We start from the raw sequence: 26681 nt of genomic DNA, 5'->3' as shown, positions 1-26681 counted from the left end.
TTCCGGACGAGGGGTGGTCACGTTAAATTGGATGGTACAGGTACTGAGCAAGGGGATATCGGGGCTGGCAGTGAGATCATGGGGTGGGGGGGGGAAAAGAGAATGTATCGCGGGGTCAGGCCAGTGACTGCGGGAGTCGGCAGCGAGGAAGGTCTTCAATTTGTTCATGTCGGATTTCTGCACATGCGCCACCCGGTGGCGGGGAATGGTTCTGGACGAGAGGTGGTTCTGGATAAGGGAGGTTCAATCTGTATTAGCTTTTTATTCCAGATTTATTTAATTGAATTTATATTTCCCCAGTTGCCGTGGTGGGATTTGAACTCAAGTCTCTGGATCATTAATCCTGGCCTCTGGATTACTGTTCCTGTAACATAACCACTGTGCTACCATCCCCTGCTTAGCTGCGTCATGACTGTGTGGGCCACGCTTGATGTACTGGCCGTAAGCCTTTTTCTTTCAGACACTGATGGACCTGCTGCTGTATGTTTCCAGGGTTTCCTGTTTCTTTTTACTTTCTAGCATTTCATTCTGTCAAAGTGCCCTGGACACTTGTAACTGTCCCAAAGCGCAGTGGAATGCCTAATAATCCAGGAATCTTACCTGCTCACCAAACAATCAAACCGAAGCAAAACACATGTTAAGCGATGTGCAAACTTTATATCTCCGACAGCAACTATCGTTACTTATGTCGGGTATTGTGGGCGAACTCTTGCTGTGCTCGTTTGCCAGCTCTCCCGTCCAGTTAGGAAACTGTTCTGGAACAAAAGACGGCTGAGCAGAGCACCTTTGACGTGACCGTGTCGGAAGAGGACAGATTTCTGTTTTGTGTGGACAGATTGCTGTTCAAACCGTGCTCCAGGAATCCGGGTGCATACAGCTCCGTGTGCTGTGAGTGCGAGGCTTTGATAATGTACAAAGAGAGTTAAGCTTTGCCCCAGACTGTGTGACTCACCCACTCTGCCAGGACACAATGTGGTGTGGACTGTTTGAGGGAGAAGAAACGGCTGACTCAGCAGACTGTGTTGTGTTCCTTTGACTGCGAGGTGAGGCAGCTTGAAAGGGAAAAGAAAAACACAATGAAGGTCAGACAGAGCTCTAACAAGTAGACAATGCGAGGCGTGACACCACTGGAGCCAGATAAAGCTCGACTAATGGAATATATTTAGGATTAAAGTCTTCGATTCAGCATTAACCTCACAAAGGAAGATACAATCTGTTCTGTAGTAACGTTTTTCCCCCCAAAGACAATGCAATTGTTTTGAGTGAGGGCAGATGATGCATTGAGTGACAGACTAGGGTCAAAATCAGTGCCTGCTGTACCTACTTCTCCTTACGTCTGGTCCGTACTTCTCAACAATATGGGCAACAAGTTCTGTTACTGCAATGTAAGACAGCCAATACAAGATAGTTAGGGATAGGTATTCCTGACTGTCTTGTATTGACTGTCTTACATTTACTGATGTATTTACCGAGACGTACGAAAGCATGAGCCTTACACTAAACATCCGTAAGACAAAGGTCCTCCACCAGCCTGTCCTCACCGCACAGCACTGCCCCCCCCAGTCACCAAGATCCATGGCACGGCCCTCGACAACATGGACCATTTCCCATACCTCGGGAGCCTCTTAGCAACAAAAGCAGAGATTGATGCGGAGATTCAACACCGCCTCCAGTGCGCCAGTGCAGCCTTCGGCCGCCTGAGGAAAAGAGTGTTCGAAGACCAGGCCCTCAAATCTTCCACCAAGTTCATGGTCTACAGGGCTGTACTCATACCCGCCCTCCTGTCTTCTCGATTCCGAGGGACTGCCTATGATGATGATGGTGATGAGTCAGGAATAGGTCTAATAGGGAATTCAGGAGAAACTTCTTTACCCAGAGAGCGGTGAGAATGTGGAACTCGCTGCCACAGGGAGGGGTTGAGGTGAATAGTATCGATGCATTTAAGGGGAGGCTGGACAAGCCAATGGGGGAGAAGGGAATAGAGGGTTATGCTGATAGATTTAGATGGGGAAAGACGGGAGGAGGCTCGAGTGGAGCATAAACGCCGACATGGGCTGGTTGGGCCCAATGGCCTGTTTCTGGGCCGTATATCCGATACAATTTCTTCATTTCCATTTTGTTTAGGTTTCTTATCCTTGTGTTGTATATTTTTATTCTGAAATTATAAAAGTATTTTGAAATGTTTGCAACTGTCTAGACATGATTTCTGTCTGTTATCCTATAATTTGCTTCTTGTTCATTAAATCATTAATTGGTTTATGTGGCTCTGGTTAGCACAGAGTTTCTAAAAATTGTTCTCTATGGTATTTTTCCCCATTTCCCATCTTTAAGTTTTTGTGTACATGTCATAAGAAATAGGAGCAGGAGTTGGTCATTTGGCCCCTCGAGCCTGCTCCGCCATATAATAAGATCATGGCTGATCTGATCATGGGCTCAGCTCCACTTCCCCGCCCGCTCCCCATAACCCTTTACTCCCTTATCGCTCAAAAATCTGTCTATCTCCGCCTTAAATATATTCAATGACCCAGCAGCCTCCACAGCTCTCTGAGATAGAGAATTCCAAAGATTCACGACCCTCTGAGAGAGGAAATTTCTCCTCATTTCCGTTTTAAATGAGCGGCCCCTTACTCTGAAACTATGCCCCCTAGTTCTAGATTCCCCCACGAGGGGAAACATCCTCTCTGCATCCACCTTGGCAAGCCTCCTCGGAATCTTATACGTTTCAATAAGATCATCGCTCATTCTTCTAAACTCCAATGAGTATAGGCCCAACCTGTTGTACCCACTGGGACAATGGACAGGATCTTTGTAAAGTAAGACTTGCATTTCTATAGCGCCTCTCAGGACCTCGGGACGTCCCAAAGCACTTTACAGCCATTGAAGTACGTTTTTGAAGTGTAGTCACTGCTGTAGGAAACACGGCAGCCAATTTGCGCACAGCAAGCTCCCACAATGTGATAATGTGTAACCCACGTATGGGTGGGGAGCGAGGGTGCAAGCGTTGTCGTGGGCACCTTTCCCTTCTCGCAGGGAAGTGCTCTGCGACTTCCAGCAACGACATAGGTGAGATTAGTAACACACCCTGCTGCTCCACATTGCAGCCATTTAGCAACTTCAACACATGCACAAATTCAGGTAGATCATAACCAAATGGTGGTTGCCTCGTAAACAAATCTCAGATAGTTAGAGACACAAGTATACAATAGCAACTCAATCCATTACGTCTTACAGCAATATAAACTGAGAGCAAACTTCAGACATAAGATTTATGAACAGGAGGAGGCCATTCGGCCCGTCGAGCCCGTGCCGACTCTCTGCAGGAGCACCTCAGCCAGTCCCACTCCCCCGCCCTTTCCCTGTAGCCCTGCACATTTTTTCCCTTCAGGTACTTATCCAACTCCCCTTTAAAAGCCACGATTGAGTCTGCCTCCATCACCCTCTCAGGCAGCGCATTCCAGATCCTAACCACTCGCTGCGTAAAAACGTTTTCCCTCATGTCGCCTTTGGACCTTCTGCCAATCACCTTAAATCTGTGTCCTCTGGTTCCCGACCCTTCCACCAATGGGAACAGTTTCTCTCGATCTACTCTGTCCAGACCCCTCATGATTGTGAACACCTCGATCAAATCTCCTCTCAACCTTCTCTGCTCCAAGGAGAACAACCCCAGCTTCTCCAGTCTCTCCACGGAACTGAAGTCCCTCATCCCTGGAACCAGTCTCGTAAATCTTTTCTGCTCCCTCTCTAAGGCCTTCACATCCTTCCTAAAGTGTGGTGCTCAGAATTGGACACAATACGCCGGTTGAGGCTGAGCCAGTGTTTTATAAAGGTTCATCGTAACATCCTTGCTTTTGTACACAATGCCTCTGTTTATGAAGCCCAGGATCCTACAAGCTTTTTTAACCACTTTCTCAACCTGCTCTACTACTTTCATTGTTATACAGTGTCTTGGTAAAAGTGTTGTTGTGTCGATAGCACCATGTGATTACACTAATCTAATACCAGGTTTTTCTTGCTGGCAGAACAAATGATGAAATAGATCTTATAAACGCCTGTCATCACAACTAAGATGGTGGAGATAGGGTTATCAAACCTGTTGCAAAATATACACACAAACTGTTAATTGTAAATCACAGATTGATCGAGTTCTGTTAACCAAAGGTATTGAGGGATGTGGGCCACAGGCAGGTATATGGAGTTAGGTCACAGATGATCCACGATCTCACTGAATGGTGGAACAGGCTCGAGGGCTGAATGGCCTCCCCCCTTTTCCTAGGTTACAAGCAATGTTCCCTTTAAGCCGCGCGTCCGTGCAGCCCCCCAAAAATTAGCGGGGACATTGTCAGTCGTGGCTCAGTGGACAGCACTCTCTCCTCTGAGTCAGAAGGTCCTGGGTTCAAGTCCCACTCCAGGGACTTGAGCACAAAAAAAATCTTGCGACAGGCTGACATTCCAGCGTGGTGCTGAGGGAGTAACCCTCAATCAACTTCACTAAAACAGATCATCTGGGCATTATCACATTGCTGTTTGTGGGCGCTTGCTGTGCGCAAATTGGCTTGCCACTGGACCGAGACCTTACTCCATCAAGCCCCGTGTGGTGGCTGGTGTGCAACGGCCACCCCAACTTAAAAAAATCCACACACAGGCATCTTCCACCGTTTAAAATGAGTTAATCGGTCACCTGAGAAGTGATTTTTAGTGTGGAAGCAAGTCATCCTCGACCCCGAGGGACTGTCTATTATGATGATGACAACAATGATCACACTTCAAAAAGTACTTCATTGGCTGTAAAGAGCTTTGTGACGTCCGGTGGTCGTGTAAGGTGCCACAGAAATACAAGTCTTTCTTATTATTGGTTACAGGTAACAGAGAAAAAAAAATGACGGGTCACATTGTTAAAAAGTAAAAGTAAGGTATTCCTCATTTTAATGGAGAAGTTGGATTAACGTTTCTGCCAACAGTTGGTGCTGGTTTACTTTGATAAAGTGCCTGCTAGCAAGATCTATTAGTAGAACAACATTATTGCATAGTTTGCCTACTCGTGACAAACCCAACTGGGCATTCTGTTGATTAGAAACACCGGTTTCTTTGTTTTATGCTCACGATGATGTTTTTGCTAACAGTACTGAACAGGCAGGAACAACAGCGCTCAATACAACAGGGACATCCCGTCTACACGCGCAGTGTGCAGTGCCCCAAATGGTATTGGACACAGTGGGCGGAACCCTGTGGGATTTATTGCCTGGGTACGCTCTGTGAAGAATGGTTGTGACCTCTAAAACAAAGCTCTGAGTTTTCATACGTCACGGGAAGCATCATCTTAACCTCGTCAGCACTGTGGAATGTCGGGTCCTTTTCCCACAACATCAGCGAACACAATAGTCTTGAAAAACCACTGGCCATGTACACTTGTGTTGCGTCTTGCCGCTGCTCCTCCACCCCCCCCCACCACCGGCCTGTGTCGACCCCACCCTAAATTGCAGGGTCAGTTATTTTTTTTTGTTCATGGGATGTGGGCGTCGCCAGCATTTATTGCCCTCGGGAAGGTGGTGGTGAGCCACCGTCCTGAATACAACTGAGTGTCTCGCTGGGCCATTCCAGGGGCAGTTAAGAATCAACCACATTGCTGTGGGTCTGGAGTCACATATAGGCCAGACCGGGTAAGGGCGGCAGATTTCCTTCCGCGAAAGAACGTAAGAAATAGGAGCAGGAGTCGGCCATACAGTCCCTCAAGCCTGCTCCGCCATTTAATAAGATCATGGCTGATCTGATCATGGACTCAGCTCCATTTCCCCGCCCGCTCCCCATAACCTCTTATTCCCTTATCGTTTAAGAAACTGTTTATTTCTGTCTTAAATTTATTCAATGTCCCAGCTTCCACAGCTCTCTGAGGCAGCGAATTCCACAGATTTACAACCCTCTGAGAAGAAATTTCTCCTCATCTCAATTTTAAGATCCTTATTCTAAGATCATGCCCCCTAGTTCTAGTCTCCCCCATCAGTGGAAACATCCTCTCTGCATCCACCTTGTCAAGCCCCCTCATAATCTTATACGTTTCGATAAGATCACCTCTCATTCTTCTGAACTCCAATGAGTATAGGCCCAACCTACTCAACCTTTCCTCATAAGTCAACCCCCTCATCTCCGGAATCAACCAAGTGAACCTTCTCTGAACTGCCTCCAAAGCAAGTATATCCTTTCGTAAATATGGAAACCAAAACTGCGCGCAGTATTCCAGATGTGGCCTCACCAATACCTTGTATAACTGTAGCAAGACTTCCCTGCTTTTATACTCCATCCCCTTTGCAATAAAGGCCAAGATATCATTGGCCTTCCTGATCACTTGCTGTACCTGCATTCGATCCTTTTGTGTTTCATGCACAAGTACCCCCAGGTCCCGCTATACTGCAGCACTTTGCAATCTTTCTCCATTTAAATAATAACTTGCTCTTCGATTTTTTTCTGCCAAAGTGCATGACCTCACACTTTCCAACATTATCCTCCATCTCCATCTGAAGGACAGTAGTGAACCTGGTGGGTCTTTATGACAATCCGCTGGTTTCATGGTCATCAATACTGATTTAATTAACTGAATTTAAATTCCCCAGCTACCGTGGTGGGGTTTGATCTCGTGTCTCTGGATCATTAGTCCAAGCCTCTGGATTACTAGACCAGTAAAATAACCACTATGCTACCGTTAGCGTCCATTTGCATAGCCACTGCCAATGGCTGAGTGGAACACTTTAACCACGGGAGCACTGTGCCTAGATTGGATAAAGATTGCAGCAGCAGGGAAGCGGTGAACATTTTGTAAGACTGGGATAACTACGTGACATGTGCAATCGATGGCTCATATAAGATTTTGCGGCACTTGAAAGTAGGTGTTCAAGTGGAGGACAAGGTAGAAGCATCTAAAGAAGGGGACAGGGCATTGGAAGAGGCAGAAAAGAAGAGCACAGAATTTTCTCAGAGGACAACATTCAAACACTCCTAGAGAGAGCGAGAGAGCGAGAGAGAGAGACTTATCATTCAAAAATCTGTCTATCGCCACCTTTCCTACCAAAGTGGATAACCTCACATTTTCCCACATTATAGGCCATCTGCCAAATTTTTGCCCACTCACTTTCTATATCCCTTTGTAGATTTTTAGCGTCCCACCTTACAACTTGCTTTCCCACACATCAGCAGAGAGAAAGCTCAGAAAAATATATTGTATGTCATGTGGAGGTAAGTGGCACTGTGTGCTACCTCTCTCGCCCCCGAAACTGATGTGACGAGGTTAGACAAAATAACACACTGGCCGCTGACTCTCTTGTTCCCGCTAGAATTAACAGCTGCACAACTAACTCTTCACTCTGCACTGTGCTTATGGGGGGCACCAACTCGGGATCTTAATGCCATAAATTTCCCCTAACAGCAATCGCTTGCAGAAAAGGATGTTCAAACTGCTTCCTCCCCTGTAACAGGGTGCAACCAGCTGATCTATGACAACAGCTGTCTGATGTCACCTGGGAGACATGACTGAAACGCTAGTCTTCACTCAAGTGGTGCCTGCTGAAGCCCTCATCCATGCCTTTGTTACCTCTAGGCTTGATTATTCCAACGCACCCCTGGCTGGCCTCCCACATTCTACCCTTTGTAAACGAGCGGTGATCCAAACCTCGGCTGCCCCGTGTCCTAACTCGCACCAAGTCCCACTCACCCATCACCCCCTGTGCCCCGTGTCCTAACTCGCACCAAGTCCCGCTCACCCATCACCCCTGTGCTCACTGCCCCGTGTCCTAACTCACACCAAGCCCGCTCACCCATCACCCCCTGTGCCCCATGTCCTAACTCGCACCGTCCCGCTCACCCATCACCCCTGTGCTCGCTGCCCCGTGTCCTAACTCGCACCAAGTCCCGCTCACCCATCACCCCCTGTGCTCACTGCCCCGTGTCCTAACTCGCACCAAGTCCCGCTCACCCATCACCCCCTGTGCTCGCTGCCCGTGTCCTAACTCGCACCAAGTCCCGCTCGCCCATCACCCCCTGCGCTCGCTGACCTACATTGGCTTCCGGTTAAGCAACGCCTCTATTTCAAAATTCTCGTCCTTGTTTTCAAATCCCTCCATGGCCTCACCCCCTCCCTATCTCTGTAATCACCTCCAGCCCCACAACCCCCCTGAATAAATTTAAGACCGAGATAGACAGTTTCTTAACCAATAAGGGGTTATTAGGAGCGGGCAGGGAAATGGACCTGAGTCCATGATTGGATCAGCCATCAGCATATTAAATGGTGGAGCAGGCTCAAGGGGCTGAATGGCTGCCTACTGCTCCTATTTCTTATGTTCTGAGATGTCTGTGCTCCTCTAATTCTGCCCTCTTGAGCATCTCTGATTTATAATTGCTCTACCATCGGTGGCCGTGCCTTCTGTTGCCTGGGTCCCAAGCTCTGGAACTCCCTCTCTAAACCTCTCCGCCTCTCTATCTCTCTTTCCCCTTTCAAGACGCTCCTTAAAACCTCCCTCTTTGACCAAGCTTCCTGCGCTAATTTCTACTTGTGTGACTCGGTGTTAAATTTTTATCGCGTAATAATCCTGTGAAGCGCCTTGGGACATTTCACTACATTAAAGGCGCTATATAAATATAAGTTGTTGTTGTTTACCTAACTCCCACAATCTCGCTACAGGAGCGACTTGAACACACTGCCCATGAAATGGACAGGACTGGAGAGGCCATTCCAGATCTCCGAGCTGACCCCCGAGGAGGAGGAGGACACGAGGCTGGAGAGGAGGCACTCTGCTCCCCGGCTGTGGGAGATGGTCAGTGGGGCGCGCACCTGGACACGAGCTATGCCAAACCCGTGAAGCAGCAGAGAGGTGTTTCTGCACCCTTCTCGCGCTCCTTAATCCCAAGGGAGTTGGCTCACCCATTCTCAGCCTGTGCCCTCTATTGCTGCAGGACTGTCAGCGACGGGGGAGGAAGATGACCAACAGGAGCAGAAGGGACGAACATTCTACGAGGAAGAGAATGTGCAGAACAAGACTGCAGCAGTGTGAATTATTTCACATCCGAGATCAGTGGGTCCCTGTGGCTTCCCAGAATGAGAAATTTCTCCTCGTCTCAGTCCCAAATGACTGACCCCATATCCTGAGACGGTGACCCTTCGTTCTAGACTCACCAGCCAGGAGGGAATCTGCCAGACAGAATGTTTGGGAGCAATGAGGATATAGAACATCAATAACAAATAATTCACAGATTTTTAAATCGAAAATGACATCTGTGGAATGTAATTGGCCGGAGCTGACTAAGTCACATTGCACTGTCGGGCTGATATCCTGCAGATTTGCTGCATTATCCTCGGGGGTGGGGGGGTCAGTGAGAAAATTTCAAAACTTTATCTTCTTGGGAAGTTTTGTCTACTGTCGACCACTTCCCTCAGGAAATTAAACAAGTTGTGTGGAGTCTATGTGAGGCTGCAGGATATGACTACAGAGGAAATGAGTTTAACGGATCAAATGGTATTTTCTTCAAAAAGGAACATAAGAAATAGGAGCAGGAGTCGGCCATTCGGCCCCTCGAGCCTGCTCCGCCATTTAATAAGATCATGGACTCAACTCCCCTTCCCTGCCCGCTCCCCATAACCCCTTTATTCCCTTATCGTTCAAGAATCTGTTTAACTCCACTTTAAATATATTTAATGACCCAGCCTCCACAGTTCTCTGGGGTAGAGAATTCCAAAGATTCACGACCTTCTGAGAGAAGAAATTCCTCCTTGTTGCCGTTTTAAATGGGCGGCCCCTTATTCTGAAACTATGCCCCCTAGTTCTAGATTCCCCCACGAGGGGAAACATCCTCCCTGCATCTACCCTGTCCAGCCCCCTCAGAATCTTGTGTTTCAATAAGGTCACCTCTCATTCTTCTAAACTCCAAAGAGTACAGGCTCAACCTTTCTTCATAAGTCAACCCCTTCATCTCAGGAATCAACCAAGTGAACCTTTTCTGAAATCTAACGCAGTTACGGTTGGCAAACTGTGCTTCCATTGCTGTTGCTCAGAGGACACTGACGCTATCAGTCTTCTGCTTTTATTGCCTTGGATTTGGAGAAATGTCAGTTTTCTCAGCAGTTCTTTAATAGTTTTTTTTGTTATCTATTTCCTTCAAAATTCTCCTTCAACATTCACTCCCTCCACCACCGGCGCACCGTGGCTGCAGTGTGCACCATCTACAAGATGCACTGCAGCAACTCACCAAGGCTTCTTCGGCAGCACCTCCCAAACCCGCGACCTCTACCACCTAGAAGGACAAGGGCAGCAGGCGCATGGGAACACCACCACCTCCACATTCCCCTCCCAGTCACACACCATCCCGACTGGGAAATATATCGGCCGTTCCTTCATCATCGCTGGGTCACAATCCTGGAACTCCCTCCCTAACAGCACTGTGGGAGCACCTTCACCACACGGACTGCAGCGGTTCAAGAAGGCGGCTCACCACCACCTTCTCAAGGGGCAATTAGGGATGGGCAATAAATGCCGGCCTTGCCAGCGACATCCACATCCCGGGAACGAATAAAAACAAAACCTATTGTGTATCCTCTGACTTGCCTTGAGCAAAGCCATAGGAGATCTGCTAGTAATATACCATTTTGAAATGGAGTAATTAGTATATATATTTTTTTAATCCATTCTATCAACAAAGGCAGACATCGATGCGGAGATTCAACATCGCCTCCAGTGCGCAGCCCTTGGCCGCCTGAGGAAAAGAGTGTTTGAAGACCAGGCCCTCAAATCTTCCACCAAGCTCATGGTCTACAGGGCTGTTGTATGGATCAGAGACATGGACCATGTGCAGAAGGCACCTCAAGTCACTGGAGATATACCACCAACGATGTCTCCGCAAGATCCTGCAAATCCCCTGGGAGGACAGTGCACCAACATCAGTGTCCTCGCCCAGGCCAACATCCCCAGCATTGAAGCACTGACCACACTCGATCAGCTTCGCTGAGCAGGCCACATAGTTCGCATGGCAGACACGAGACTCCCAAAGCAATTGATCTATGCGGAACTCCTTCATGGCAAGCGAGCCAAAGGTGGGCAGAGGAATCGTTACAAGGACACCCTCAAAGCCTCTCCGGTAAAGTGCGACATCCCCACTGATACCTGGGAGTCCCTGGCCGAAGACCGCCCTAGGTGAGAGGAGGAGGAGGAGGAACAGCTCGGGCACAATGACCTCCTGTGTCAACTATGAGGAGGGGGAGGAGGATGAGAAGGATCATGATGAAGAGAGGGACTGAAACCCACCGACTGGTCCCTGCACGGACATCCCGAGCGGGTCCCTCACCCCTAACCCCTTCCATTTCACCCTCTGTTGCCACTTGTTTCTTCAACCCTCGGCATCATGTCCAATCCGATAGTGTTAATGAGGATGTGGCGTTGGCTAATTCAGCGTGCACGAGGGAGTGGGAAACGGGTAGGAATGCAGCACCTTCCCAGCACTAGTTGAGGAGAAGGCTACCTATGGTGTCGGGAGCCATGGGGTCCAGAACCTAGAGATAATTGCCTGGAAATGCGGCTCTTCTACAACCATTACATTTACGTGCAGATTCTGAGGTCAGTCTGAGAATATGGGGCAATTGTGAAGGATTTTGTATTTTCATTTTGGTTGGAGCAGGTATTAGATCACTTTACTTCAATTACAATGATGCTGAGATTAGACGTCAGGTTATCAAATTGGCTGTGACATTTTCAAGAATATCCAATGTTTTAATGAGAATTATTACTGGCATTTTTGTAATCTGTGTCAGCCGTGTCTCAGTGGGCAGCACTCTCGCCTCTGAGTCAGAAGGTTGTGGGTTCAAGTCCCACTCCAGAGACTTGAGCACAAAAATCTAGGCTCACACTCGCAGTGCAGTACTGAGGGAGCGCTGCACTGTCGGAGGGGCAGTACTAAGTGAGTGCCGCACTGTCGGAGGGGCAGTACTGAGGGAGTGCCGCACTGTCGGAGGGGCAGTACTAAGGGAGCGCCGCACTGTAGGAGGGGCAGTACTGAGGGAGCGCTGCACTGTCGGAGGGGCAGTACTGAGGGAGTGCCGTACTGTCGGAGGGGCAGTACTGAGGGAGTGCTGCACTGTCGGAGGCGCAGTACTGAGGGAGCGCTGCACTGTCGAAGGGGCAGTACTGAGGGAGTGCCGCACTGTCGGAGGGGCAGTACTGAGGGAGTGCTGCACTGTCGGAGGCGCAGTACTGAGGGAGCGCTGCACTGTCGAAGGGGCAGTACTGAGGGAGTGCCGCACTGTCGGAGTGGCAGTACTGAGGGAGTGCCGCACTGTCGGAGGTGCCTTCTTTTGGATGAGACATTAAACTGAGGCCCCGTCTGCTCTCTCAGGTGGGCGTAAAATGATCCCACAGCACTATTTCGAACAAGAGCAGGGGAGTTATCTGTAGGAGTTATTCTGACGAAGGGTCATCGACCTGAAACGTTAACGCTGTTTTTCTCTCCACAGATGCTGCCTGACCCGCTGAGATTTTCTGATTTTATTTCAGTTTCCAGCATCCGCGGTATTTTGCTTTTTGAGTTCTCCCCGGTGTCCTGGGGCTAATATTTATCCCTCAATCATCATCACTGATAACAGATTATCTGGCCATTATCACATTGCTGTGTGTGGGAGCTTGCTGTGCGCAAATTGGCTGCCGCGTTTCCCAAATTACTACACTTCAAAAAAGTACTTCATTGGCTGTAGAGCGCTTCGGGACGTCCTGAGGTCTTGAAAGGTGCTATATAAATGCAAGTCTTCCGTTTCTTTGTATATAAAACAGTAGAGGCACGAGAGTGTGTATGGATCTGGGCAGGTTGCTGTGAAAGGGCTTTCTGAAGCAAGCAATGTCCGGGACAGGATTAGAGGAGAACAATGGCGATGGGACAGAGGCGAAACAATGGGGAGGGGATTAGTTAGGTTATGACAATAGGATTTAGCGATCAGAATGGGGACAGAATTCAGACTGAGCAACGGTGTGAGTAGAATTTATCACAAGGCGTTTGCAGAAGTGTGCTCGTGCACAACAACAATTCTAAATTGTTCTCGGAGTAAAGCATTTGGGAAAAAAAAACAATCTTGATGAGTATACTTTCTCATTTACATGGGAGTTTACAATATAAACAAATTCCTTCCTGTTTACTTAAATTTAGAATTAGGGAAGCTTCCTGCCTGGGATCAACATCGCATGTATTTGAAATGAGTGTCTAATCTTTCTGCTTGCATGTGAAAGGGGTTCCGTTTCTGTGCAGCAACTGAGCTGGAGCCGGTTTGCATCACACACGTGACCAGGAAACGCGAGCACAGTGCTTCCGTCACTGGTCCAGTGATCCAGAGGCCTCAGTGAATGATCCACGAGTTCATCATCATCATGGGCAGTCCCTCGGAATCGAGGGAGACTTGCTTCCACTCTTAAAATGAGTCCTTAGGTGGCTGAACAGTCCAATACGGGAATTACAGTCCCTGTCACAGGTGGGACAGACAGTGGTTGAAGGAAAGGGTGGGTGGGAGTCTGGTTTGCCGCACGCTCCTTCCGCTGCCTGCGCTTGGTTTCTGCATGCTCTCGGCGATGAGACCCGAGGTGCTCAGCGCCCTCCCGGATGCACTTCCTCCACTTAGGGCGGTCTTTGGCCAGGGACTCCCAGGTGTCGGTGGGGATGTTGCACTTTATTAGGGAGGCTTTGAGGGTGTTCTTGTAACGTTGCCTCTGCCCACCTTTGACTCGTTTGTCGTGAAGGAGTTCCGAGTAGAGCGCTTGCTTTGGGAGTCTCGTGTCTGGCATGTGAACAATGTGGCCCGCCCAGCGGAGCTGGTCGAGTGTGGTCAGTGCTTCGATGCTGGGGATGTTGGCTTGGTCGAGGACACTAATGTTCCCACGGCAGCTGGGGAATTTCAATTCAATTTCAAAGCACTGGAGAAGTACCACCATCGCTGCCTCCGCAAGATCCTGCAAATCCACTGGCAGGACAGGCGCATCAACGTCAGTGTTCTCGCTCAGGCCAACATCCCCAGCATCGAAGCATTGACCACGCTCGATCAGCTCCGAGGGACGGGCCACAGCGTCCGCATACCCGATACTAGACTCTCAAAACAAGCGCTCTACTCGGAACTCCGACACGGCAAGCGAGCCCCAGGTGAGCAGAGGAAATGTTTCAAAGACACCCTCAAGGCCTCCTTGAAAAGAGTGCAACATCCCCACTGACTCCTGGGAGTCCCTGGCTGCACAAAGTGGAGGAGAAGCATCTGAGAAGGTGCCGAACACCTCGAGTGTCTTCGCCGGGAGCACGCGGAAGCCAAGCGCAAACAGCGGGAGGAGCGCGCGGCAACCCAAGCCCCCCACCCACCCACCCGTCCCTCCAACCACCGTCTGCCCCACCGGTGACCGAGACTGTAGGTCCCACATTGGACTCATCAGTCACCTGAGAACTCAGTGTTAGTGTGGAAGCAAGTCATCCTCGACTCCGAGGGACTGCCGATGAAGATGAAGACTGGACCAGCAATCCAAAGGCCTGGACTAATGAGCCAGAGACATGAGTTCAAATCCCACCATGGCAGCTGGGGAATTTACATTCAACTGAATAAAAAGCCAGTATCAGTAATACTGACCGTGAAGCTACGAGACTGTCCTTAAAAACCCATCGGGTTCCCTAATGTCCTTCAGGGAAGGAAATCTGCCGCCTTTACCCGGTCTGGGCCTATATGTGACTCCAGACCCACAGCAAGGTGGTTGACTCTGAGCGGGCCTCTGAAATGGCCCAGCGAGACACTCAGTCGTATGCAAGAAGGCGGCTCACTGCCAACTTCCCGAGGGCAATTAGGGATGGGCAATAAACACCGGCCTTGCCGGTGGCACCCACATCCCGTGAATGAATAAAAAAAAAGATTGAGCAAAGCTCATGGAAGCTGGTGGTTTACAGCTGTGGTTTCTGGGTAGAATTCCTGCTGGTCCATCAGAGGTTGGTGGAATTCCCAGAGTTTTATGGACAGAAATCCTGGTCTACGGGTGAAACGATTGCTACACACGGCTAAATAAACAGACTTAAAATGTCACATTAGGTTAAAAGGCGTCAGAGTATTTCAGTTTAATTGTCTGTGTTCACGTACCAATCTTACGCCAAGTTTCCATCGAAAAACAAATGAGCTGATACGCGAATCAATCTTTTAATACTTTATTGCTTTGATCAGCGATATCTGTTTGGCTGAAATTAAAAAGACTTGCATTTCTATAGCGCCTTTCGTGACCTCAGGACATCCCAAGGGCTTTACAGCCAATGAAGTACTTTTTGGAGTGTAGTCACTGTTGTAATGTAGGAAAGGCAGCAGCCAATGTGCGCACAGCAAGCTCCCACACACAGCAATGTGATCATGACCCAGATAATCTGTTTTAGTGATGTTGATTGAGGGATAAATATTGGCCCCAGGACACCGGGGATAATTGCCCTGCTCTTCTTCCAAATAGTGCCATGGGATCTTTTACATCCACCTGAGAGAGCAGACAAGGCCTCGGTTTAACATCTCATCCAAAAGACGGCCCCTCCGACAGTGCAGCACTGCACTGGGAGTGTCAGCCTGGATTTTTGTGCTCAAGTCCCTGGAGTGGGACTTGAACCCACAACCTTCTGACTCAGAGGTGAGAGTGCTGCCCACAGCTGACACTTAAACTACAGCAAACTAACCAAATGAAACATGCAGTGAGTTGGAAGCCTTGTCTTATTCTATGGACAACAGGAACTCAAAAAGAACAATTGATCCTGGTGTGGCAGGACTATGGGACTTCTCCCATTGAACCCTTGATTGTTCCTCTCTGAAGGAAGTACCTCACACTACGTCGCTCATCAAATCTCCCGAATTGACAGCCAATGCTGTGTTATGCATTTGTACTGATAGTCTCATTTTCTCCAGCTCGATGAAGAACATAAGAAATAGGAGCAGGAGTCGGCCATACAGCCCCTCGAGCCTGCTCCGCCATTCAATACAATCACGGCTGATCTTCGACCTCAACTCCACTTTCCCGCCCGATCCCCATATCCCTCGATTCCCCTCGACCCCAAAAATCTATCGATCTCAGCCTTGAATATACTCAACGACTGAGCCTCCACAGCCCTCTGGGGCAGAGAATCCCAAAGATTCACCACCCTCTGAGTGAAGAAATTCCTCCTCATCTCAGTCCTAAATGGCCGACCCCTTATCCTGAGACTGTGACCCCTGGTTCTGGACTCCCCAGCCCGGGGGGGAAACATCCTCCCTGCATCTACCCTGTCAATCCCCCTCAGAATCTTGTATGTTTCAATGAGATCACCTCTCATTCTTCTAAGCTCCAAAGAATATAGGCCCATTCTACTCAATCTCTCCTCATAGGACAACCCTCTCATGCCAGGAATCAGTCTAGATTAGGCTACCACTGCCTACAATACAATATAAAACAATGAAAGATCATCACCTGCCTGACACTGCAATATCCGTGCACTTTGGACATTAAAGACTGGACAGTACACTGAAAAATATTGTCATACTGACCTGCATTCATATCAAATTCCTCTATCGTTAGTTTAGTGTAGGTGTTAACACATTTGTTCAGTCTGTGTCTGTACGATAATGTCTGCCAGCTGAATTTCATGCACACACAAATCATGTCGGCCAATATAGAAGCAATGTCTTGGGACCCCAATATTTCAGTGTCCTATCTTCCCAATTCCACTCTTTGTTACTTGCACACAGAAGCACTGAAAGATAATATTTCTAATGATAAAAGTGAACATGGTGAAGATGTGGAACTCGTTACCACAAGGAGTAGTTGAGGCAAATGGCATAGATGCATTTAAGGGGAGGCTAGATAATCACATGATGGGGAAAGGAATAGGATATGGTGATAGGGTGAGATGAAGAGGGGTGGGAGGGGGCTCGTGTGGAGCATAAACCCCGGCACGGACCCGATGGGCTGAATGGCCTGTTTCTGTTCTGTACATAGGATCAGGAGGAGGCCATTCAGCCCCTCGAGGCTGTTCCGCCATTCAATGAGATCAAGGCTGATCTGTGACCTAACTCCATATACCCGTCTTTGGCCCATGTCCCTTAATAGCTTAGATTAACAAAAATCTATCAATCTCCGATTTAAAATTAACAATTAACCCAGTACCATTTGTCATTTGCGGAAGAGAGTTCCAAACTTCTCCCACCCTGTGTGTGTAGAAGTGTTTCCTAATTTCACTCCTGAAAGGTCTGGCTCTAATTTTTCGGCTATGCTCCTAGTCCCAGACTCCCCAACCAGCAGGAATCGTTTCTCTCCATCTATAATAACATAAGAAATAGGAGCAGGAGCGGCCATACGGCCCCTCGAGCCTGCTCCGCCATTTAATACAATCATGGACTCAGCTCCACTTCCATGCCCGCGCCCCATAACCCCTTATCATTTTAGAGACTGTCGATTTCAGTCTTAAATATATTCAATGACCCAGCCTCCACAGCTCTCTGAGGCAGAGAATTCCACAGATTTACAACCCTCTGAGAGAAGAAATTTCTCCTCATCTCTGTTTTAAATGGGCAGCCCCTTATTCTAAGATCATGCCCCCTAGTTCTAGTCTCCCCCATCAGTGGAAATATCCTCTCTGCATCCACCTTGTCAAGCCCCCTCATAATCTTATACGTTTCGATAAGATCACCTCTCATCCTTCTGAATTCCAATGAGTAGAGGCCCAACCTCCTGAACCTTTCCTCATAAGTCAACCCCCTCAACTCCGGGATCAACCGGAATGATCACAGTTCCCCTTAACGTCTGGAAAGCTTCGATCGAGATCGCCCCTTAACCTCCTAAACCGCGCACCGGCCCGGCCGTGGCTTTACCTGAAATAGCTGACGTTGCTTTGGATGGCTGAGATTGGTGAGTGATCCGGCTGTGTGCCACAAAGGCACTGTGAGCTGTGCTGTACGGGGAGCTCCGGTCTGATGAGTCGGAGCTTGTATGAGAGAGTCGATTGTGTTCCTTCAGCGTGGCTGAAGACCTTTCATACCAAGACCTCAGTTCATCAGACAACGCAGTTCTGTTTGTGCCCCTATCGGTGTTTTCTTTGACGAGGGAGGGAGTCCTAACAATTTGAGAGCGCGAAGGCGTCAGCTTTACCGAGTCGGGGTCGTCACCGTGCCAGGCGTCCTTATAGATGCCGCCTGCCGTGTAGGAGTTCGAGGTTTTAAACTGCGCCTTGACGCTGTAGTGACCCTCCTGGTCGTTCTCCAGGCTACGCACTACCACCGGGGTGGGGCTGCCCTCCATGTACAGCGGGTATTCCTTGATTCGGTACTGCGACGAGGGCTGGCTCTGGCTGTGCAGGTAAAAGCCGCTGTTGGTCGTGCCGTTCTTGGCGGCCAGGTTGGGCATGCTGCCAGAGTTGGAGGAGCCCAGGTTGCCGGCCGACCGGTGCCTCTGGCGCTCGCGGGCCTTGGAGGGCGAGTCCTCGGCCAGCGTGGAGTAGTTGGCGTGCATGTGAGCCGGGTAGTACTGCTCGGAGCTGGAGTGGCTGGTGCACGAGGAGCAGTCGTCCAGTGGGTCGGAGCCGTTACTGCTGCGAGTCCTGGGGGTGTAGAAGTCAGGGCTTCCCGCCTCGTTCTCGGACACAGCCAGCTTGCCCTGGGATTCCAGGCTGGAGCTTCGGTGTCTAAAGTGCTGTGCTAAACTGTGCAGTCGGGTAGGGCTGATGTCTACCGACCTGGAAAGGTGCAAAACAACATTGTTACACCAGGACTGTGACCCGTAGCAACGTCGGAATGTACAGACGCAAAGGGACCAGGCAAGTCATGTTAAAAGTCGCACAGTTTGAAAAATACTATACACCGCCCGAGCACTCACACACACCCCTTGAACACTTTCTATCAAACTATAAGAACACAAGAATTAGCAGCAGGAGTCGGTCATTCGGCCCCTCGAGCCCGCTCCGCCATTCAATAAGATCATGGCTGATCTTCTGCCTCAACTCCACTTTCCTGCCCGCTCCCCATATCCCTCGATTTCCCTCGAGTCCAAAAATCTATCGATCTCAGCCTCAAAGACTGAGCCTCCATAGCCCTCTGGGGCAGAGAATTCCAAAGATTCACCACCCTCTGAGTGCAGACATTCCTCCTCCTCTCAAGTCCTATAGTTGTACTCTGTCTTGGATCCTAATCATGTTTTTTCCCACCACGTTTTCATTTTGATGCCGTGAGATTTTTAAAGAAATGATCGGAGCATTTTTTGGATGTGCCCCCCCGCCCCCCGATCCTCACACCGAGTTGTCCCCCTTTGCTGGGGGAGTTGGACATTCTGGATGATGCTCTCGTGTGTTGGCGATGCAGCTTCTGGTTTGGCTGACATAAGAAATAGGAGCAGGAGTCGGCCATTCGGCCCCTCGAGCCTGCTCCGCCATTCAATAAGATCATGGCTGATCTTCTGCCTCAACTCCACTTTCCCGCACTATCCCCATATCCCTTGATTCCCTTAATATCCAAAAATCTATTGATCTCCGTCTTGAATATACTCAACGACTCAGCATCCACAGCTCTCCGGAGCAGAGAATTCCAAAGATTCACCACCCTCTGAGTGAAGAAATTCCTCCTCATCTCAGTCCTAAATGGCCGCCCCCTTATCCTGAGACTGTGACCCCTGGTTCTAGACTCCCCAGCCCGGGGTAAACATTCTCCCTGCATCTACCCTGTCAAGCCCTGTAAGAATTGTGTATGTTTCAATGAGATCACCTCTCATGCTTCTAAACTCTAGAGAATATCGGCCTAGTCTACTCAATCTCTCCTGCAACCGGGGAACATCCTCCCTGCATCTACCCTGTCAATCCCCCTCAGAATCTTATACGTTTCAATGAGATCACCTCTCATTTTTCTAAACTCCAGAGAGTATCGGCCCATTCTACTCTCCAGTTCCCTCTCAAATTTGCTGACGTTCTCAGACCTACTCGGCAGCACTGCCCATATATTCACCAAACTCTGTGTAAAGTAATTAAATCTAAAATGTCTGTTCACCTTCCCTCTTCTAAGCTTGATGCCTTGTAGAGCTTGTGGTTATTGGAGTTCAATTCATCCGTAGTCCTTATAAGAAATAGGAGCAGGAGTTGGCCATTTGGCCTCTCGAGCCTGCTCCGCCATTCAATAAGATCATGGCTGATCTGATCATGGACTCAGCTCCACTTCCCCGCCCGCTCCCCATAACCCTTTACTCCCTTGTTGCTCAAAAATCTGCCTATCTGCACCTTAAATATATTCAATGACCCATCTCTGGAGCAGAGAATTCCGCAGAGTTACAACCCTCCAAGAGAAGAAATTCCTCCTCATCTCAGTTTTAAATGGGCGACCCCTTATTCTGAAACTATGCCCCCTAGTTCTAGATTCCCCCACGAGGAGAAACATTCTCTCTGCATCTACCCCCCTCAGAATCTTATACGTTTCAATAAGATCATCTTTCATTCTTCTAAACTCTAATGAGTATAGGCCCAACCTACTCAACCTATCTTCATAAGACAACCCCTTCATCTCCGGAATCAACCGAGTGAGCCTTCTCTGAACAGCCTCCAATGCAAGTATATCCTTCCTTAAATACGGAGACCAAAACTGTACGCAGTACTCCAGGTGTGGCCTCACCAATACCCTGTACAGTTGTAGCAGGACTTCCCTGCTTTTATACTCCATCCCCCTTGCAATAAAGGCCAAACATTTAGAAAGTTCGGTACCGCTATAAACATTGTCAAGTGCTGCTGTTTCTCTGGTTAAAAACATTCACAGTTTCTGTCGTCCTTTCTCGGGTGTCTGATCCAAAGTATCAATTTAGTTGCTCTTCGAGGTCCCCTCTCCAACTTCAGGAGCAGAACTGTACGCACTGGACTAATAATAAAAGTTCAAATCCCACCATGGCAACTGGGGAATTTAAATTCAGTTCATTAAATAAATCTGGAATAAAAAGCCAGTATCAGTAATGGTGACCATGAAACTACCGGATTGTTGTAAAAACCCATCGGGTTCACTGATGCCCTTTAGGGAAGGAAACCTGCCGTCCTTACCCGGTCTGGGCCTATACGTGTCTCCAGACCCACAGCAATGTGGTTGACTCTTAACTGCCCTCTGGAATGGCCCAGCGAGACACTTGAGGGCAATTAGGGATGGGCAATAAATGCTGGCCTTGCTGGCAACGTTCATATCCCGTGAATGAATTAAACACTTCCCCAGCTGGGGTCAGGACATTTCTTACTGGGACATGCACTTTATTTTTGGCTACATATCCTAAGTTCTTGTTTTGACCCTTTGCTGTTGCTGCACATTTAGTTAATGGAGGCAGCGAGTTTTCCACAAGTCACCCAAACTCCTAGTTCTAGTTCTGCTACTACTTCCTCTGTCGTGGTCTCATCTCATTGTATTTATCCCATTAAATAATACCCGCTAATTCGGCACAACTTCCTAATCTATGCAAATGCCTCTGTACTGGGATCATTTGTTCCATATAACTTACAGCACCCCCCCCACTTCTAATAACACAAGAGACAATTATGGGGAGAAAAACGATTGGATGGCGCCACTCAGGAGGGGCGCTAAAGGTTTGCAGCCGCGAGCGTCGGCATTTGTGTCGCTTGGTAACTTCAGTGTGCCAGTACTGGCGGGGCGGAGGAGTATCGAGCTACAGTGGCGTGGTCCCCTCTCCAACTCGCACATCCTTCGAATATGGTTCCGCACTGGGAGCTTGGGCTCAAAGAACTATCCTCGGGTTCCTTCTCGGGAATACAGGCTGTTGATGTCGGCAAACCTTGGGAACACGTTACAAATAATACAGTTTCGAACATTCGATGGCAGCGTATTCTGAAAAAGCTGACATCAAAATGCTGCAGAATTACAGCGTGCACAGTGTGGGTGTCCTGGAGAAAAAGGCGTTAGAACTTGGATACGATTGCAAGAGCATAATAAAGGTGTTGGTGCAACTGTGGCTGTATGAAATGCACAGGTCGGTCAGTCAGCAGCTGAAAGGGAAAGATTAGATTTGATTGGCCATCTGACTGGGTGAACACAAAGAGTTCATCCACCCTTCGCCTGCTGAGCCAATGGGTCTTCAGTGCACCCACAGCTTCCTGTTTACGGTTCAGATTTCCTATATTTGTGTATCTTCTTTTATCTCCAAGAGAAAATCGGCGCTTACTTTCCAGGTCACTTACCGCGTGGAATGTACATAAGGAGGACTCCTTATCCGTAGATCTGGCGTGGATGGCATGCTGGACTGGGAGCAGTTCCAGTGAGGGGCACTTCGGACAGGGCTGCTCTGCAGGGACCCTCCAGCTCCCGCCTCTGCACAGCTCCCGACACTGGCAAACCGTGCGTGTCCACTCCCCAGGCTGGATAAGAGAACAAACACTCAACATCACTCAAAGGTTCTTAGCTCGATAAATTACTGTGAACTTTCATTTGTAATGGCATGGGGCTGGATTCTCGGTTGTCTTAACGCCTCAGTTAGCGGCCAGAGGGGGCGTTAATGGGAGCGTAAGGGGTTACCAACCGGGAATGCAGCGTTTAGCGCCCCGACCGAAAATTCACTCGAGGCTCACCCGGGGTACAAACAATTAGCGCCCGTAAGCTGACGACTGCTCGGATCCTGACATCAGTCCTGGTGCAATGCCCACGCTCGCGCCCCAGTCGGTAAATTCGGTGTGGCTGCCTCATTGAGCGCCCGCCAAGAACAACGTCTGGAGAAACAGTGGGTCCAGACTTGCAGAGTCGTTAACTGGCGGCTGTTTAAAGGGATGAGGAAGTGCTTCCCTGGGAGGTCACAGTCAGTGCAACGTTTACACACAGCACAGTGCGTCAGCCTCCCAGTTTGCAGCGGCAGACAGACACAACCGTGCAGCTTGAGAAAAACCTATTTCTAAAACTTTAAAGGGGGCATTACTAGTTTGCCAGCGCGTGGCTTTAAGCGTCGGCTGTTCCCGGGGTCTGGATCCGATTTCCGCGTGTGCACAATGGTTCCGCCAAATTTACCAACCAAACAACCAACCAAATTTACCCCCCAGCTCTGATTTAACGCCCCGGTCAGCTCTTTGATTGATTCTGATGAATTTCTGGGTGGGAGGCGCAAATGTTTTCAAGGCGCTAAAATTGCCGCTCTGCCTGAGTTACCGCCCGCGACTGAATGTCTCACCCATGGGCCAAAGCCAGCAAATGGTGGCTAGCAGTGTTACTGGAATGAAACACATTGGTCATAACGTGTGAGTGCTTTTTGAAACAGCTGAATCCCTAGAGTGCCTTATATTTTTGAATTGGCTCACTAGATATTAAAGAATTTGTGGTATGTCAACATCCTGGGGGGGGTCACCATTGACCAGAAACTTAACTAGGCCAGCCACTTACCGTGGCTACAAGAGCAGGTCAGAGGCTGGGTATTCTGCGACGAGTGTCCCACCTCCTGACTCCCCAAAGCCTTTCCACCATCTACAAGGCACAAGTCAGGAGTGTGATGGAATACTCTCCACTTGCCTGGATGAGTGCAGCTCCAACAACACTCGAGAAGCTCAACACCATCCAGGACAAAGCAGTCGCTTGATTGGCTTCCCATCCACCATCTTCAACATTCACTCCCTCCACCACCGGCGCCCCCTGGCTGCAGTGTGCACCATCTACAAGATGCACTGCAGCAACTCACCAAGGCTTCTTCGGCAGCACCTCCCAAACCTGTGACCTCTACCACCTAGAAGGACAAGGGCAGCAGGCGCATGGGAACACCACCACCTCCACGTTCCCCTCCCAGTCACACACCATCCTGACTTGGAAATATATCGGCCATTCCTTCATCGTCGCTGGGTCACAATCCTGGAACTCCCTCCCTAACAGCACTGTGGGAGCACCTTCACCACACGGACTGCAGCGGTTCAAGAAGGCGGCTCACCACCACCTTCTCAAGGGGCAATTAGGGATGGGCAATAAATGCCGGCCTTGCCAGTGATGCCCACATCCCAGGGATGAATTAAAAAAATGATGTAAAGTTTATCCTTTTGGAGCTTTGCAGTTGTGGATTTTTCACACTGCAGTTTGCATCATCCATTACTGTCAGCATTGTGGCTGCCAAGGTGTCCTTATATTCCTTTAACTGTTACCCCATTAAAACATTCTTACAGGGCTTGACAGGGTTGATGCATGATGTTTCCCCCTGGCTGGAGAGTCTAGAACCGGGGGTCACAGTCTCGGGATAAGGGGTCGGCCATTTAGGACTGAGATGAGGAGGAATTTCTTCACTCAGAGGGTGGTGAATCTTTGGAATTCTCTGCCCCAGAGCTGTGGATGCTGAGTCGTTGAATATATTCAAGACTGACATTTTTGGATATTAAAGGAATCGAGGGATATGGGGACAGTGCAGGAAAGTGGAGTTGAGGTCGAAGATCAGCCATAATTTTATTGAATGGCGGAGCAGGCTCGAGGGGCCGAATGGCCGACTCCTGCTCCTAATTCTTACATTCTTGAGATGTGAGCAAAGCTGATGAGCCACATTTCTTGCCCATGTCTAGTTGCCCTGAGAATTGGTTGAACAATTAGTAGCTTGTCCCGCTGCTTCATTAAGAGTCAATCAGAGTCGTGCACAGGGCAACACATTCCCTTTCTGAATTAATGAATCGCTTTGGGTTTTTAAGGTCGATCTGGCAATTATTGTGGGCATATTCCACGTGCTAACCCATAAACCTGCCAGATTTATTCAATCCGATTTCCTAACCTGCCATGATGACACTTGGACCCATGACCTGTGGGCTGGTAGTTCAGGGCCATACCCTCTAACACTGCCGTGCACCATAAGAACATAAGAAATAGGAGCAGGAGTAGGCCATTCGGCCCCTCGAGCCTGCTCTGCCATTTAATACGATCATGGCTGATCTGATCCTGCCTCAGTTCCACTTCCCCGCCTGCTCCCCATAACCCTTCACTCCCTTATCGCTCAAAAATCTGTCTATCTCCGCCTTAAATATATTCAATGATCCAGCCTCCACAGCTCTCTAGGGCAGAGAATTCCACAGATTTACAACCCTCCGAGAAGAAATTTCTCCTCATCTCAGTTTTAAATGGGTGGCCCTTTATTCTGAGACTATGCCCCCTAGTTGGAATAGAAAAATATACCGAGCACAGATAAACTTACCAAGGCCACGAGCTTCGTTTAAACCTCCCAAATGCATTAAGAAGCATGATAAAAAACCTTTCCGGGTGAATCGCAAGTGATGGCAGCAGTGGCCAGGCAATTGCTGTTAGCGCATGAATGTTATTTCAGTGCTGTAAACTTAAGGTGATCCAAAACCCTGCTAACTCGCACCAAGTCCCGCACTCCCATCACCCCTGTGCTCGCTGACCTACATGTTAAACAACACCTCGTTTTCAACCATGTTTTCAAATCCCTCCATGGCCCTCGCCCCTCCCTATCTCTGTAATCTCCTCCAGCCCCACAACCCCCCCGAGATCTCAGTGCTCCTCTAATTCTGCCCTCCTGAGCATCCCTGATTATAATCGCTCCACCATCGGTGGCCGTGCCTTCTGTTGCCTGGGCCCCAAGCTCTGGAACTCCCTCCCTAAACCTCTCCGCCTCTCTACCTCTCTTTCCTCCTTCAAGACGCTCCTTAAAACCTACTTCATCTGCCCATATATCTCCTTGAGTGGCACGGTGTCACATTTTGTTTTGTAATACTCCTGTGAAGCACCTGGGGACGTTAAAGGTGCTATAAGAATACACATTGTTGTTGTTGTTGCATTCTAACAGCATTGCCGAGGCTGAGGTCTGATCCATTCCCAGCTCCTTCAGGTGGAGATGGTGTGCAGGGCAGGCTGGCCAGAGAAGGTGAACGGTCCCAAAAGCAAGCTGCACCCTGAATTAAAACAAACGCTTGCAGGTTCCGGCTGTATGGAAGTTAGTTTGCTGAGCATTGTGAAAGTGATGATTTGAAACATAGAAATTTAGGTACAGGAGTAGGCCATTCGGCCCTTCGAGCCTGCACCACCATTCAATAAAATCATGGCTGATCATTCCCTCAGTACCCCTTTCCTGCTTTCTCTCCATACCCCTTGATCCCTTTGGCCGTAAGGGCCACATCTAACTCCCTTTGAATATATCTAACGAACTGGCCTCAACAACTTTCTGCGGTAGAGAATTCCACAGGTTCACAACTCTCTGAGTGAAGAAGTTTCTCCTCATCTCGGTCCTAAATGGCTTACCCCTTATCCTTAGACTGTGACCCCTGGTTCTGGAATTCCCCAGCAATGGGAACATTCTTCCTGCATCTAACCTGTCCAATCCTGTCAGAATTGTATACGTTTCTATGAGATCCCCTCTCATCCTTCTAAACTCCAGTGAATACAGGCCCAGTTGATCCAGTCACTCCTCATATGTCAGTCCTGCCATCTTGGGACTCAGTCTGGTGAACCTTCGCTGTACTCTCTCAATAGCAAGAACGTCCTTCCTCAGATTAGGAGACCAAAACTGAACACAATATTTCAGGTGAGGCCTCACTAAGGCCCTGTACAACTGCAGGAAGAACTCCCTGCTCCTATACTCAAATCCCCTTGCTATGTTTCAATGAAGGACCCGATCGACATCCTGAAGGGTGGAAGATGCCTGTATCAAAATTCTATTAAGAAGGAAAGAACTTACATTTATGTTGCACCTTTCACAACCTCAGGATGTTCGAAAGGG

The 26681-nt window shown here is 48.9% G+C and overlaps 1 protein-coding gene across 5 annotated transcripts in view; it reads right to left on the bottom strand.

The window, feature by feature from the left end:
- The window catches only part of frmd4a (FERM domain containing 4A), an 810443-nt gene that overhangs the window by 9703 nt on the left and 774059 nt on the right, over positions 1-26681 (bottom strand). For all 5 annotated transcript variants that reach the window (XM_070897082.1, XM_070897085.1, XM_070897084.1 and 2 more), the window contains 3 exons: positions 22183-22359; positions 17852-18711; positions 953-1052 (listed from right to left, as the gene is read on the bottom strand). In XM_070897082.1, coding sequence (XP_070753183.1) covers positions 953-1052; positions 17852-18711; positions 22183-22359 — 1137 coding nt within the window. The remainder of the gene's footprint in view (positions 1-952; positions 1053-17851; positions 18712-22182; positions 22360-26681) is intronic.

The sequence above is a fragment of the Pristiophorus japonicus genome, chromosome 13, assembly GCF_044704955.1.
Source record: "Pristiophorus japonicus isolate sPriJap1 chromosome 13, sPriJap1.hap1, whole genome shotgun sequence".
In the NCBI taxonomy this organism is placed as follows: domain Eukaryota; kingdom Metazoa; phylum Chordata; class Chondrichthyes; family Pristiophoridae; genus Pristiophorus; species Pristiophorus japonicus.
This window is presented reverse-complemented; position numbering and strand designations above follow the sequence as displayed.